Source organism: Glossina fuscipes, unplaced genomic scaffold, assembly GCF_014805625.2.
Source record: "Glossina fuscipes isolate IAEA_lab_2018 unplaced genomic scaffold, Yale_Gfus_2 110, whole genome shotgun sequence".
Classification (NCBI taxonomy): domain Eukaryota; kingdom Metazoa; phylum Arthropoda; class Insecta; order Diptera; family Glossinidae; genus Glossina; species Glossina fuscipes.
In genome coordinates, this window is record NW_023998453.1 from 432,890 (window position 1) to 448,771 (window position 15,882).

General features: G+C 32.9%; 3 protein-coding genes across 4 annotated transcripts in view; 1 reads left to right on the forward strand and 2 right to left on the reverse strand.

Moving 5' to 3' along the window:
- The window catches only part of LOC119638903 (ETV5-related protein Ets96B), a 36,822-nt gene extending 35,858 nt beyond the window's left edge, over positions 1–964 (reverse strand). For both annotated transcript variants that reach the window (XM_038036001.1, XM_038036000.1), the window contains exon 1: positions 893–964. In XM_038036001.1, coding sequence (XP_037891929.1) covers positions 893–895 — 3 coding nt within the window. In that variant the 5' untranslated portion in view covers positions 896–964. The remainder of the gene's footprint in view (positions 1–892) is intronic.
- Positions 965–5,513: 4,549 nt separating this feature from the next.
- LOC119638882 (solute carrier family 25 member 44) lies at positions 5,514–8,716 on the forward strand. Its single transcript, XM_038035965.1, has 4 exons — positions 5,514–5,632; positions 6,084–6,944; positions 7,007–7,134; positions 7,209–8,716. The coding sequence occupies exons 2-4, from the start codon at positions 6,257–6,259 to the stop codon at positions 7,398–7,400; spliced, it is 1,008 nt and encodes a 335-aa protein (XP_037891893.1). The 5' UTR covers positions 5,514–5,632; positions 6,084–6,256; the 3' UTR covers positions 7,401–8,716.
- A 2,964-nt stretch (positions 8,717–11,680) lies between these two features.
- LOC119638870 (cytoplasmic aconitate hydratase-like) overlaps positions 11,681–15,882 on the reverse strand; it is a 5,933-nt gene continuing 1,731 nt past the window's right edge. The window contains exons 5-11 of the mRNA XM_038035949.1: positions 15,835–15,882; positions 15,465–15,767; positions 15,186–15,403; positions 12,885–13,539; positions 12,363–12,795; positions 11,998–12,283; positions 11,681–11,925 (exon numbers count right to left, since the gene is read on the reverse strand). The exon at positions 15,835–15,882 is cut by the window's right edge and continues 160 nt beyond it. Of these exons, the coding sequence (XP_037891877.1) occupies positions 11,815–11,925; positions 11,998–12,283; positions 12,363–12,795; positions 12,885–13,539; positions 15,186–15,403; positions 15,465–15,767; positions 15,835–15,882 (2,054 nt within the window). The 3' untranslated portion in view covers positions 11,681–11,814. The remainder of the gene's footprint in view (positions 11,926–11,997; positions 12,284–12,362; positions 12,796–12,884; positions 13,540–15,185; positions 15,404–15,464; positions 15,768–15,834) is intronic.

Sequence of the window (15,882 nt, forward strand, 5' to 3'; positions counted from 1 at the left end):
AATTTCGTACAGTACCTATAGGTTACGAAAAGGTCGGTAATGAAGAAACAAACCGCCTAAGTGGAGCTTCCGTAAGAACCGATTCGCATTTTACCGAACCCGGTTTCATATCGGTATTCGCTCACGGCTGCCAAGGTGAATTGCTAATTAATATATTTAAGGAAATATTTCAATTCCAAAATTTGATATTTCTCGTCCCGCCGTCCCTTTCTCACCTTCCTCACAGGTCCTACAGGTATAAAAATCAGGCGAAATTCAAGACGACATTTCGTTTCAAACGAGGATAAATTATCGACACCTTGGCCGCTACCGTCGGAATCTGCGGATTTTCTCTATGATATACGAAATCAAAGAAATAAAGCCACGTTTATGCGTAATATGAATGAAAATGGTTCCGAGAATTTATCAAAGGACGCAAATAATTTTAATGAATTTTATAATTTCGATCAAAATGATTCGCAGTACCGAAGAGCAAGGCGACAGAAGAAGTTGTTGGAGCCATTACGAGATGAAATTAATTTTGATGATGATGTTCTCAACGTTTCAGATGAGAAACTTCAGGATCTGGTGCAACCAGATGCTCGAGCCTTTGCTGTTGAGTTACTCAGTCGGCAAGATGTGGTGAATGATGTGAACGAGGCTCTTTCGAATGAATTGGAAAAATTATTCTCGTTGGGTGTACGAGGCCTATTAACTACATATATGCAAAAAGCCTTGCAACCTGCCATTAAGGAGACATTAATGGAGAACATGGGCTACACACTCAGTTATGGTTAAAATATTTTTGCAAATACTTTTAACAATTATTCACTTTCACTTGGTTCAAATAAAAATTAAACATTAAAAAAAAAAAAAACTAAAGCAAAAAAACTTCTAACTTATAAGTCATTACCATGGTCTGTTGAAGGTATCAAAGGATAAAGAAAATCGCTTCACTCCTTCATAGCTTTATTTTTATGATTTAAAAAAAAATTTTTTTTCTTTTTTTTTCTTTTGTTACACAATACAATTCTATACAATTTCGCACATTTTTTTGAATACCGTTACATTCAAACGGCGCGACGTTACTAACGCTGGATGCCTATCGAGATACGTTTTTGACATTGCACAAAAATACCTTTAAAGGATAAGGGGCGTATCTTATTGAACAAAAAAAAAAATAAAAAAAAAAAAACTTGCAAACTGCGCATGATAGCTGCAAGCTTAGCCAAACATCTCATTGGTTCTCTAAGGCATCCTTACACATTTACATGTTACGGTATATGCATAATATCCTTGTATCTTTTATCTGTTTATATGCTTGAAAGTGGCTGTCTGCGGTTTGTCTTCATCACTTTTCATCCATTTATTTAAAAGTTTTTAATACGCAAGCTATGACAAACTTTTTATTAAATATCTTATATCATATATATGATATGATATTTTTATTGACTATTATATATAGAATTTAACTGCGGATTTTACAAGGTCAATCGAACTGCCTTCATGTCCGTTTCCGTTACATTTAATAAATGCAATTTAGGTTTTTGAATACAAATCACATTTCTACGTACATGCAGACGCATTTTTATAAAGGAAAAATATTTTATATATAAACCTTGTGCCTTGTGCAACTTGCATATCAAAATATGAGAAAAGATTTATTTTATATTAAGTGAGTGACAGTCGCTCGTCAATTTGTCCTAAAAAATATTCCGAACAATATGGCGAGATTGTCATTTCATCGACCCAGTGCAACAAAGGTGCGATATTTATTTTAGTTCCGGTGCTTTTATGACTTTTTGACGCTTATATATATATAGCGTGAATTTTATAAATCGTTTAACAAAATTTTCAAATTTTTGCAACACATTCGCAACTCATTATTAACACATATAAATTTGCCTTGACCTTGATCAAAGTTTGAAAATGAAAAATTCGTGTATTCTTAAGGGACGAGAGAAACTACCATAAAATTTTTAGAAAATCGTCTTTTTTTTTTTACTTAAATGAACCCTAACTTAGATGAATCTATTGTCCAGGCTGATAACATATTGTTACGGAAATCCCAAATCTAGTTCATTCCCGCTAAGTCATTTTCCCAAATAATAAATTCCTTAAAGAGAAAAGAAACCAAATGACCTGCAGCTGCAGGCTAATGGCAACGGACAGGTAAAAACCAAGTGCACATTCGCAGGCGGGTTATGCAGCTGCAAGCCGATGAAAACGGTTACCAGAAAACCAAGTTAACGAATTAAAAACCAAGCTATAATATTAGGTACTAGTAATAGGATGTTAAAAATGTATACAAATAGAATATTTGTGATAGGCAGAATGAGTAGAAAAAGAATATTCGAATTAATCAGTCGAAAATATTGCCAAAAAAAAAAAAAACAATTTCTGAATAATCCTATATTTAAAGATATATAATTGTAAATAAAAGAATTTTGAAGTGTATTTTTCTTGAACAAAATATCCACGATCCAGTGATACGGACACTGTATCCTACTACAAAAGCAAATTTTATAACAATATAATAATTTGAGGTTTGTAGAAAAAATTGATTTTCGGAACATGATTAGGTGCCAGTGTACGTTTCGCTGGAAAGACAGTTTTCCGAAGCCACAAGCTCGAACAATTTTCACTCTTTTTATTTGCATTTTCAGCCATATTTTCAAAACAAAATTTGAAAGAAAAGTTCGATGGGGACTTCCAATAAGTTATCTTAAACCTTATTGATTGTAAAAGGAGTAAGAAAGTAATATTCGGCGGGAGTCGAATCTCACTTTCCCACCACTATGTTTTTCGCATTCTCCTCACCAAGTTCTTTTATTTGATACCCATATCGCTAGTAATATTAGGAAGAAAGTGATCGCGGTGTCTACAATATTCATATTAAAATTAACCCATTTTTAGGCAGATAATATATATATTCACTTAAGGAGTATAGAAAACAGTTTTAAACATTTGGTCTTGCTTGTTTTGTGATAAATAGGCATAAAACCTCCCAAAATTGAAAAAATAATTTAGTTACCCGTAACTTTGTGTGGGCATGGCCGATTGGTTAAATTTTTGGGCTTAATGAGTAGATTGTTTCGTAAACTAAAAGTGGAAAATTTTAGGGTTTTACCTTTAATAATTTCCGAGTAATGACCAAAAATGCAAAATTTTTTGTTAGAAAAAACTGAGTTGCGTTCAGCTTACGTGCTTTTCTTCTGACCAATTTGGCTCATTTTCAATACCAACCTGCGTGCCGCAACTTCCAACGTTTCTACCAAATTTGAAGTCGATGCCTTCATTATCTGCGACCAGTATAGTGTCAACAACACACACCACATAGGCAAACAGACGGACAGACATGGCTATATCAACTCAGAATTCCACGCTATTTTAAATGGTTGTGGTACAGGGTATATTAAATTTGTGCGGATGTATGTATCACCCAGAAGGGCTTTATATAGACCTACTTTTTGTTATACTGATCCATTCAAAATCATTTCCAGAATCGATCTAAGCTTGTCCCTCCGTCTGTCCATGTACATTTGTGTTCAAAGCCGAATGCTATTAAAAATGGTTGAAATCGGACCACTTTGCCGACGGTTCTTCCTATCCCGCCGTGGATTTTCAAACTAAGACGTTATATGGGAAAAAATTTTAATTTTCAAAATTGATATGAAAAATTTGATTCGGCAGAGTCAATTTTTAGAACCCGCTCTCATGCCACCGCTCCTACGAAAAGTGAATCTTCAATATTTCATGGAGAAAACCTGGACCATGTACGTTTATTTTATGAATTCTTGTTTTTTTATAATGAAAAGTTGTTTGTTGCAATTGAACCACCTGAGTCTATTTCTTGCACCCCACTCCATATAAGATTTCTCATAAATGGTAAGTTCTTCAGGAGAATTTAATATTTACGATGAAAATTTATCCGTAGTATCAAATTAAACAAAAAAACAAATCCCAGTAGGAAGTTTGCATCACATAGGTTTATATTTTAGACCCTAACATATGTAAGGGTCATCGTGAAATGTAATCTCTAATATGGTGAAAAACTATAATTTCTATTTATTTATAGGGAAAACTGGAGAATAATAAAGAAGAAAAAATAAATTAGATTTGTTAAATTTTTATCACATCACATGTCGTTTTAGGGATCCTCCAGTTTGCGGGCTTTCTTTGCACGACAATGATGCGTAAATTTTGATACGTTTAAAATGAGCGAATAATTGTATTAGGCGAATTGGTGTAGGGTATTTAACGGCCAGTCTTGCCCGATTAAAATGATCTTAACTAAATTTTTAGAAATAATCTACCTAAACAAATGATTAATAACTTTCTTGAACGTTACTGTTCCTCTACCTTATCCTCTATCTAAAAAAATACTTCACGTTTTTAGGAATTAACGGCCATGCCATACCATAACCTCAGATAAAAAATAAAGAGGATGGTTACAGATTTTAGATGCTCCTGCCAGGCATTAATGTTCTCTTATGAAGGCTTTTTCTTTCTTGGGAAGGGTTTATCATACTTGCGAAGGGAAGACCTTTTAATTTTTGTTTTTTCCTTTTACAAATGACTTCCAATTTATAAAAAATTTTAGAAATTCGTGAGCTTTAACTTCATTCAAACTACACCCTGTTAAAGCTATACCTCCACATAACAGTACAGTTTTCCATTAGAAATTGAGAATGTGATAGCAAGCAATTATTTTTATTAATGAGATGGGAGATGGGAGAATGAAAGAAAGGTACTTACCAGCAAGGACACGATTGCATTGTATTCATTTTTCGCAATACCGCTTAGCACTTATAGTAATACAAGCTTCTATCATTGAGAGGGTTCGAAATTTATTCGATTAGTTCCGTGCGTAGATCGTGGATCCACCAGTAATAAACGCCCTCCGTTAAAGGGCCGCATTTGATTTATACGTTTTAAATATCCAAAGGTTTACGAACGTTGTGTATCGCTCCCAAAGATTAATTGCCTTATTGCGAGTATTGATTAGATATATGTCGGGATTTTTGAACACAACCGCAAACGAAATTATGTAAACTTGGTACATCATTGAAAGTGATATTTGTAATTTTTAAATCGCCAGCAGAAGCTATTATTTGATAATCTGTAAAATTTCAGTACATCTAAGCAGGTATATCTGTCCGTTGGCAAGCTGTAAAAAAGTTAAAATAATCATAAGATGAGCACGATCGAGTTGCTCACGAGACACACAAAATAATATAAAAAAAAAAAAATCTTAGAAAACAAAACATCTATGTATGTATGTGTATTTGCTCTTTCACCTTAAAGTTCACATTATACAAGGGCAAGTTCTTAGAACGGATTCTTCTAGGATTTCACTAAGATTTTATTGCTAATAAAGATAACATCTGGTAACAATCAAAAAAAACAAACCTTTAAATTTCTATCAAAATGCAACTCTTCATTTCCGGATAATATAACAGCTGTCGCAAAAAAAATGTATACAAAACTCAGTGACTCTGTCATATCGTTAATCATATGTTTCGCTGTCAGACTGAGAATAAAAATTTTTTCCGTGTTTTTCTTGTTATTTATTATATACACGTAAATGCTTTCATGGATTCTGAATAAAAATTAAAATGATAGATTAAAAATTAAAAAAAGTATGTGCTAAGTAAGTGAATGAATGTATCGATCGATGACTAATATTTTAATGTTTGTTCTCAAAGAATTTGCGTTGTTTGCAAATATTTGTTCAATACAAACATTGTAACAAAATGTTTACGCACGTAATTAAATGCAAGTCCCAAGTGTCAAGAGAGGCTATCATTATGTCTCATATATATACAATGACACCGATAATTATATAATGAAGAACTATGTGCTGATGAGAGTTAAGAAGTTAAAGATTTCGAAATATTTGCATAAAGCAAAAATATCAGATGTGTACATATATGTAAATATATACAAAATAAACAAAGTCCAGTTCTTGCATTACTTCGTGAAGTTCAGATACTGGCTCTCATATATATATATATATATATATGTTTACTAAAGTGTCAAATGTTTATATGTACAGTTGTTTTTATTTATTAATTTGTTTTTTGTATATATTTTTATTGCAGCCTTCATCAAGTAAACAACAGACATCCATTTGTAAATTATTTCTGTACGCGTATATATGTAAATTTTTCCACCTCGACACCCTAATAATAATACTTGAATCACTTATGAACCCCTGACCTTTCTAAGCTAGTGTTTTCGAACTGGTAAGGCAAAGTGTGCGTGGGTGTATGCCATGAATCGTGCCGCCATTTCAGTAGCGTCCGGCGTGACTAGTGGCTCGGGTAACACGCTGGATGCTCCCTACATACGTACAATTGAGTGGGATATGATGGATAAAGCAAAATTCTTTCCTCTCTCAATGTTAAGCTCATTTTCCGTACGCTGTTGTCTATTTCCATTGACCGTAATAAAAACTCAATTACAAGTGCAGTACAAAAGTGATGTTTACAAAGGCATGTTTGATTGTGCGTATAAAATTTACCGTTCCGAAGGCATTCCGGGCTTATACCGTGGTTTCTGGATATCATCGGTGCAAATTGTCTCGGGAGTATTTTACATTAGCACCTATGAAGGTGTGAGGCATATATTAAGTGATATAGGTGCAGGGCACCGCGTTAAAGCTTTGATAGCGGGAGGCTGTGCTAGTTTGGTGGGTCAAACTATAATAGTTCCTTTTGATGTGATTTCACAACATGCTATGGTATTGGGAATGGCCGTACATGCCGGCACAAAAAGCGATCTCAATCCATTAGGCATAAAAACAGGACCCGGTCGAAGTCGACTTAACATTTCCATAGACATAGCAAAAGAGATAATGCAACGCGATGGATTTCGGGGTTTTTACAGAGGATACACCGCCAGTTTGATGGCCTACGTACCAAATTCTGCCATGTGGTGGGCTTTCTATCACTTATATCAAGGTATCTCTTGATAAGCTTAACGAGATGAAAACATTGTCTAGCTTAGATTCTTATGATTTTAGATGAACTTTGTCGTATATGCCCACCTTGGGTATCACACCTGCTCATACAATGTGTTGCCGGCAGTTTAGGTGGCTTCACTACAACTATTCTTACAAATCCTTTGGATATTGTAAGAGCCCGATTACAGGTATTTCTAACTAATAACATATATATATATATATTTATTTTGAATAAATAATTTTAACCACTAATCTACTATAGGTACAACGTCTCGAAAGTATGCGTGTAGCTTTCCAAGAACTTTGGCGTGAGGAGAAATTGAATTGTTTCTTTAAAGGCTTATCAGCACGTTTAGTGCAATCGGCAGCCTTCTCATTTAGCATAATTTTAGGTTACGAAACTATTAAGCGTATATCTGTGGATGAACGTTATAAACACCAAATCCGTTGGTAAATATTTACAATAATTTTTACCCCACCGTCGGCCATTTAATTAACTATTTATAAAGCCCTGATTTTGCACAAATCCTTAGTAAAATAAATCGGCGAAATTATTAACAAATATATGCATTTACAAACAAAACAAAACGTTACAATAACAGAAATAATACCACTGTAGAGAGATGATACAGTGATAGACGTGAATTATTTCTAAAATAATTTTAAGATCTCGAAAGAGCAAAAGCAAAGAAAAGAATTGCAACAGCGTTTATATCTAAAAAAAGCTTATTTAAACGAAAAAAAAAAAATGGAAAGTCATATTCATCCTAAGGTCCACTTATCTTTTTTGACTCAATGCAGTAATTTCATACATTTTATAAAACTAATAAAGCACAATATAATAAATATTATATATGTAAATATATATTATATGTATTATATTATAAACTATGAATATGTCAACACAAATTTTCATATCCATTATTGAGAAGATGGCGGCATATTAATTTTAACATTTCGTTCGTAGCATCCAAAAGCAGACATCAATAGGCCAATGTAATGAACACCACCACATTAGCGTAACCGCATGGCCGACGGACGGGCTAAGTAGACTAGTGTGTCTTATTCGTTTAACAAGATAGATATGTATTAACGAGAAATACACGTGCGCAAAGTGAAATATTCCCAATATTAAAACCAAATCAGATGCAATCGAAATCAATTGAAAATTTAAAAGTATTTGATCAGAAAAATTCAAACATTAGAAAAAAAACGTTTTTTTTTTTCTTCTTGTCTCATGGACTTTATGCAACACAGATGAAATCTTAGCATCCATTTGCTTCGCAATAAATCTTACCTAATAATTGTCATTAGCATCTGAAAAAAATGTACAAACAAGTCTCGAAAACCATACCAAAAAATCTCGCTACACGCTACACGTAAATGAATAGAAATTTGACTTTCTGGAAATGTTGGCGTCGCAAGTCAAAATTGTCATTGTTGCTCCCGTTTTCATGAGATGATGAAATTGATCTTCGATGATGTCTATTTTTCGGATGTTATCTATGATTTAGTTTGATTAGTATTTCCTTCATACTCTCATGGTGGCCACATAGTAATATGTAGAGGGTTAAATCTAGACTAAAAAGCAAAAGTCTAAGAAATACTATATTTTAATAAGAATTTGAAAGTTTATAACTGAATTTGTCAATATACAACAACAAAAAAGAAAGAAAAATGAAAAAAAAAAAAACTAATAACTAAAAATTTTAATTTCTTATTGCTTTATCTACAGCTCCACTAATCATGTTTTATTTTTATAATTTACACCACTTAACATAAGCCGCAATTAGAGCAATATTTTCCAATGTCTCCTTTATAACGAGATTGTTTTCTCTTTTAATTCAATGTAATGAATTAAATTTTTGTTTAGTAGTTAAATAAATTGTATAAATGTGTTGTTATGTAACGTCTTAAGTCAATACTTATTATTATTCTATTCTATGTAATTTATTTGTATGTTTAATTAGAAAAGAACCAAAAAAAAAAAAAAGAAAAGAAAAACACATTCTTTTTTCAAAAGAAACGACAATTTAAAAAAAGAAAGAAAAAACTTTCTTGAAAAGTAAATAGATGCAATAATAAAAATAATAGCAAAACAACAAAAAAATTGTAACAAAGAGTACAAAGGTAATTAAGTTATTTTCCATAGATTATTTGCTATCGTTTCTTTATAACGCTCTTGATAGCGGAGAAGAGGAGCGTTTCAGTTTAGTTTAGTATGCATCATGCAAGCCGAAACCTGCAATTACAAAAATTTTTATCTCTTGCAAATAATGCAAATAACCTCAACTTCTTTTGGTGTCATACTGATACTTTTAATTAAAGTCTAGAATTTCTATCTTCTTCTTCTTCCATTTATCTTTCTTCATTTTCAGTTAGATGTTACCGAAAAGAAGTTAATCTTAATCTCAAATTATGAAAGCAATTAACATTTGGTTTATAATTGTTTTGGGGAAGAATAAATCATCATTTTTTTTTAATTCCGTTTCATACTTTTCGTGTAAAGGAAAAAGCAATTAATGTTTCTAAATCACATATGTTTTCTAATCGAAGTTACATTCGCTCAGTTTCGATCCAGCGATTAAAGCGAAATTCGCTCTTAACTAAATATTTAAAAATTAAAATTTTTTTTTTCTTCTTAATACATTGAACTAACTCTGCTCTTTAATAAAAGAAAAAAAAAAAAAAATAATGCCATTTAGATATTTTGAGAACAGAGTTTTTATTTACTTTGGTTCGTGTGGCTTTTTGTAACGTCCAGCCTTCGTTTAAACTGAAGTTATCACTAATTGGATATTTCGAGAAGAAATATATTCTTTTTTTTTTTCAAACGAATTAAGATCATTTTTAGTTGCTTTTAATTGTCAGTTAAAGCGTTAGTTATGATATATTAAATAACTAAATTAATAATGTAATATGAGCAGAACCTATCCACTTCTAAGTATAACCCGTATTCTAACATCTGCAGTGATTTTCCGTCACCCATGACAAGTGCCGCCTAAGTCCAATACTTTTTGCCAATTTAGGTAAAATTTAAAAAAAAAAAATAATTAATTTAACGTAAACGTACAATTTTTTTCTTAAAGGTTTCCCAATGCCTATTGCAATAGGAAACATCACGTTGCATGCACACGCAAAGTGGTTCCCATTACAAACGGAAGTCAAATACGACTGTGGTGCGAGCATTCACGAGGGTGGCATAAAAAGCCGATATCGGAATTTTTAATGTAAATGTGCAAGCAGAGTTTTTATTTTTTAGAGGGTGCCAGTTAGTGGCATTCTCATCTTCTGATAAAGTAGGTGTTTGGAATGCAATGACACAGCACGCATTAGATAATATATCGATTCGTCTCGTGACCAATCACATCGACCATGTGATTTTTATATTTATTTACGTATCTCAAATTAAATAAATTATAAGTTTTTTTGCTCATCAACCTCAATTTAGCCTTAATCGAACCATTTTTCAACCGCCATCTTTAGATACCATCCGCCAGCCTTCACTCTTGTACGCATGAACGATTAATGAAATAAAAGTTTTGAACAATTCTGAAAACTTATTTTGACTGAGCGATGATAATAATGATGAAAATACGAGGAATTTCTGTCAAACTTTTTATATTTTCTTTCAATATTTTTAAACTTAAAAATTTTTTTTTACAACTATTCACTTCGTACAACTTCTTTGAGTACTTGTAAAATGGCTTTGATACATTTCGCAGCACCTGTAGATCTCAAATACTGTCGACATTTTACGAAGTTCGTCCAACACTGCAACGAAACACAACCGATCTATCAACGAATACGTCCACAACGTCCGGCCAAAATAACTGCAACAGTCGAGACAACATATTCACCAAGGAGTGGAGATAGATAAATATTTTTTTAGCACCGGTTAAAAGGTTAGCAAAAAGCGGTTCAATCAGCTTCCGCACCTTTATACGGGTAAACAACATGACTTATTTGACTCGTGAATTATACATAACGACATAGGGATGAGAATTATATTAAATATTATTTTCAAAAACTAACTGATATAAAATGTTTTCCCCTTTATTGCTGCTGATATTATTGACGACACAAAGGAAAAGTTGGACCTTCAAAAGTATGTTTGGAAAAAAAATTGAAGAGAACACTAATGAAAAAAACCAATTGTACTATCACTCACACTACTCTCGCAAAATCAAGATTAAAACATTGGAAGAAAAAATTCGCGTCGACCTTTTTTTCCATTAAATGCGCTAAAATGATTGACAAAATTTATTAAGTTAATCGAAGCATCAATGTTCAATTTCACATTCCGTAGTATATTACGAAACGTTATTAATTAGGTGCTTGCTAAAAAGCTACCGAACATAAATCTTGGAGATGATTGAATAAAATTATATTTTATTCACGAATTCATCTGCCCAAAATCAATTCTGCGTTTGTTGGCGTAATATTTCTTTTTGGTTTAGTTCATTTTTGTTGGTTGCTTAATACAGTTAAATAAATCACTGCACTTCCCTAATGTCTAAACAAACCGACTTCAAAATGAATTAAATTTACAAAATGAGAAGAATGTTCAGCAATTTCTTGCGTGTTTTTACAAAATTATAGCTGCCACTATATACATATATATATAAATTATCAAATGTTTGGATTAAAACGATTCGAGAACTTGCATTATGAACAAAAATAAAATGGTAAAACAGTAATTCCTGTATTACCATTGTTTGAAAAAAGCTTTTGTATAGAAAAAAATTGCACAGAAAAATTTTATTTAATATTTTAAAACACCAAAAAGAATCACCGTAACGTTCATTCATAAAAAAAAAAAAGAAGAATAAAATAATGTGTAAAAAACTTTACAGTTATTTGTTTTTCTAGTTTAACATTTTGCGTATCATATAATTCAAAATGCCACCATTTTTATAATAAGTAATATCGACTTCAGTATCGAAGCGTAAAATGGTGTCAAAAACATTGCAATCGGCCTTAAATAAAAAAAAAACGAGTGAAATTACTCATAGACATAGAAATACGAAGAAGAAAATTATATTTCTTACCTCTACTTGTATATGTTGGCCGGGCTTTAATCCTTGTTCTGGAATGTTGATGTTATACACTTCGCGACCGCTAAGACCTAATGATTCGGCATTTTGTCCTGGTAAAAATTGCAATGGTATGATTCCCATGCCCACCAAATTGGACCGATGAATACGTTCATAGGATTCAGCGATAACCGCTTTTATGCCCAGCAGAAAGGGTCCTTTTGCAGCCCAGTCACGACTCGAACCACTACCGTAATCTTTGCCGACCAACAAAATCAATGGAGTGCCTTCCTCACGATATCTGTTTTAATAAAAATATCAAAGGAGTTTCAAATAATTTCTTTTCTTTTTTTGCACTTTTTTGAAAAAGTATAACTGACCGTTCGGCACAATCAAAAATATCCATTTCCTCTTGACTGGGAATATGAGTAGTTCGTGGTCCGGTTTTTGTAAGCAATTTATTCACTAAACGTATATTTGCGAAAGTACCGCGAGCCATAACCGCATCGTTACCACGTCTAGAGCCGTAAGAATTAAAGTCTTTAGGAGTTAAACCATTCTCGGATAAATAACGAGCAGCCGGAGAATTGCGTGCTATCGATCCAGCTGGGGATATATGATCAGTGGTGACAGAATCACCCAAATATAAAAGACAGCGAGCATTTCTTATGCTCCTTAGAGGAGGTAGCATAAGTGCCATGCCCTCAAAGAATGGTGGGCGTTTAATGTAAGTTGAAACGCCACTCCAAGGATACAATTTACTTTCGGAGACATGCAAAGTTTGCCATTCCTTAGAGCCCAATTCGATTTTGCCTTAAAAAAAAAAAAAAAAAAAAAAAAATTAAAAAAAATAAAAAAGTTTGCAATTTTTTTTGGCTCATCAAACTGATCATTTTTCTTACTGTATACTTCCTGGAACATAGCTGGTATTACGTGTTTATTTTCGACTTCTTGTATTTCATTACGAGTCGGCCAAATGTCACGTAAAAATACTTTCTTTCCATCGTTATCGATGCCTAAAGCTTCTGTTTCAAAATCAATATCAACACGACCGGCAATAGCGTAAGCAATTACAAGCAAAGGACTGGCCAAATAATTTGCTCGGGTATTCGGATGAATTCGTCCTTCAAAGTTCCTATTGCCGGAGAGGACTCCACAACAAATCAAACCATTCTTCTCTATGGTATTCACTACATTCTCATCTAATGGGCCGGAATTGCCGATACAAGTCATGCAACCATAACCGACAATGTTGAAACCCAACTTCTCTAAATAAGGAATAACTCCGGATTCCTTAAGATAATATGTGACGACACCCGAGCCGGGAGAAAGAGATGTCTTTATATAAGGCATGATACTCAGTCCTCTCTCAACTGCTTTTTTAGCTAAAAGACCAGCACCCAACATAACTGAAGGGTTAGAAGTGTTTGTGCAGCTGGTAATAGCAGCGATGACAACTGAACCATGCTTAATAGTGTAACTCTTGTTATCGTCCCATTGAAATTGCCCAGAAGCATGTAAAGAATCTGGAGCTATGGCAAAACCTTTAAAACCCACCTATGGAAAAAATTTAACAGCAGCAAAAGAAGGAAGTAAATCAAATAAAACCAACGTATTTTAAATGAAGTGCGTAAGAATAATAGAAGACTTTATAAAAAGTATCGAAAATAAAAAGACACCACACAGACAAAGATTAAACAGTAATTAATAAGTATATAAATAATATTCTTAACTTAGTTTATGGTTTCTGCTTTGTAGGGTAAACATCAGTTTTCCTGCCAACAACCTCTATTGAGTACCTTTGAAAGGTTGAATGAACCTCTCTGCTTAATGGGCCAAGTGAAAATAAACTTCTAATTATTGCGGAAGCATATATTTTTTTATGCAGCAGTTTGCAATTTTCTTTTTAAATTTATTTATTCAAAAAATAAAGGCGAATACATTGTGGTCGGGTCAGGCCAGGCCGACTATTGAATACCCTACACCACTTGAGCTAAAGGGTATATTAGATTAGTGCAGCCGCATGTAACACGCAGAAGGGCTTAAGACAGAGCCAACTTTTAATCTGAATTGATCTAAGCATGTTTGTCCGCCTAATGTCTGTCCATGTAAATTTGTGTTCAAGATACAGGTCGCAATTCTTGAAACATTTTGATGAAATTTGGTCAGTATAACAAAGGGATTATCTTAAGCACTTCCGCGTGTTACATACGTCCGCACTACCTTTATATACCCTGTACCACAAGTGGTATACAGCACCCTACAAAACATATATGACAGCACAGATAAAGAATAAAAAATAAAATAAAGTGAAACTGCTTTTTTTGCTTTATCAAATGCCAAACCTACAATATAGAATGAAAAGAAGTTGAATTCAAGTTTGTTTTCGGCTTTTACCCTTTGAGATGTGTGGCTGCGGACCCAAAATTGGAGAACTGTTAAAGAACCTTGTGAAAAGAAAATTTACCTCGGTACGTGTTTGTATTTGCTACAAATGGCATAATGAATTGAAGATGCTGGTGCCAAACGGTGATTTCTTATTCTTGCAGTTTGCAAAAATTTCCAAACAAAGCAACTATTTTTATCGAAAGGAAAAAAAAAAAAGTAATTCGATGCTTGACTTGGCAGAAATTAATATTGAATCTAAAAAAAATAAAAAACCTAATACGAGGCAATTATCAAATTTACTGAAGGTGTTGAACTTTATAAGAATACAACACTAATAAACTCATTGGAGGAAAGTTTAGTCAAGTAGAGCTAATACGTTAAAAGTTTGTTAAACGCGGATAACTATGTTTTTAATCTAAAAGGATCTGAAATAAAATTATTTTATACCTTGAAAAATAGTAAAATAAAAAAAAAATTATATCGAGTTATCTAAGGAAATAGTAGCCGTGATTTTATTTAATAACATACACCATCACAGTTGCTGTTTCTTTTAGATAACTCGTTCTTTTAAAAACATCATTAAAAAGAAAATAAGTAAAATGATTTGCGTATAATTAAAATTTCAATATATGTGATATACGAAGTTCAGTATGTGTAGAAAAGTGAGATATATTAAAAAAAAAAAAAAAAATGAAAAAGAAATTTATAACAATTTAAAATACCATCACTGGGCTTTGTTTATCACATAATAATGAGAAGTAAACAACGTCAACGCTTGTGAATATAACAAATATCTGAAAATAATTAAAACTTACAGGATTTGTTAAACAAACGGCAAAGTCTGCTTTCATATCCTTTACAGAAACACGATCATGCGGGCGTTTTGGTCCCGATACCGATGTAACTACTGTGGACAGATCCAAAGTAATAGTTTCGGTAAACCGTGGATCTTGCGATTCGTCAGCATAATTGCGCATTTGACGTGTAGCTAACAAATATTGCCTAATAATGTCGATTTTCTTTTCGGAACGATCTGGATTTTAGTTAAAAATATTACAGTCAGGATATGTATATATATATATGTTTTTTCTTACTCGTTTGTTTCATATAAGTTAAAGTGTTCTCATCGATAGGGAAATAGCCCACAGTTGCGCCATATTCAGGGCACATATTACTAATTGTAGCACGGTCTGCTATACTCAGTTCTGCTACTCCTGGACCATAAAATTCAACAAATTTACCGACAACACCCAGCTGCCGTAAATGCTTGGTTACAGTTAACACTAAATCAGTGGAAGTAGCCAAAGGTCCTAACTTCCCCACCAATTTGTAACCAATTACTTCGGGTAACAACATCGATATCGCTTGACCCAACATTACAGCTTCAGCTTCAATACCTTAAAAAGTGGCGAATGAATTATTTGCAGCGTTTCGTAAGTCAATTATTGAAAGATGAGTACTTACCGCCTACGCCCCAGCCCAATACGCCCAAACCATTAATCATCGTGGTGT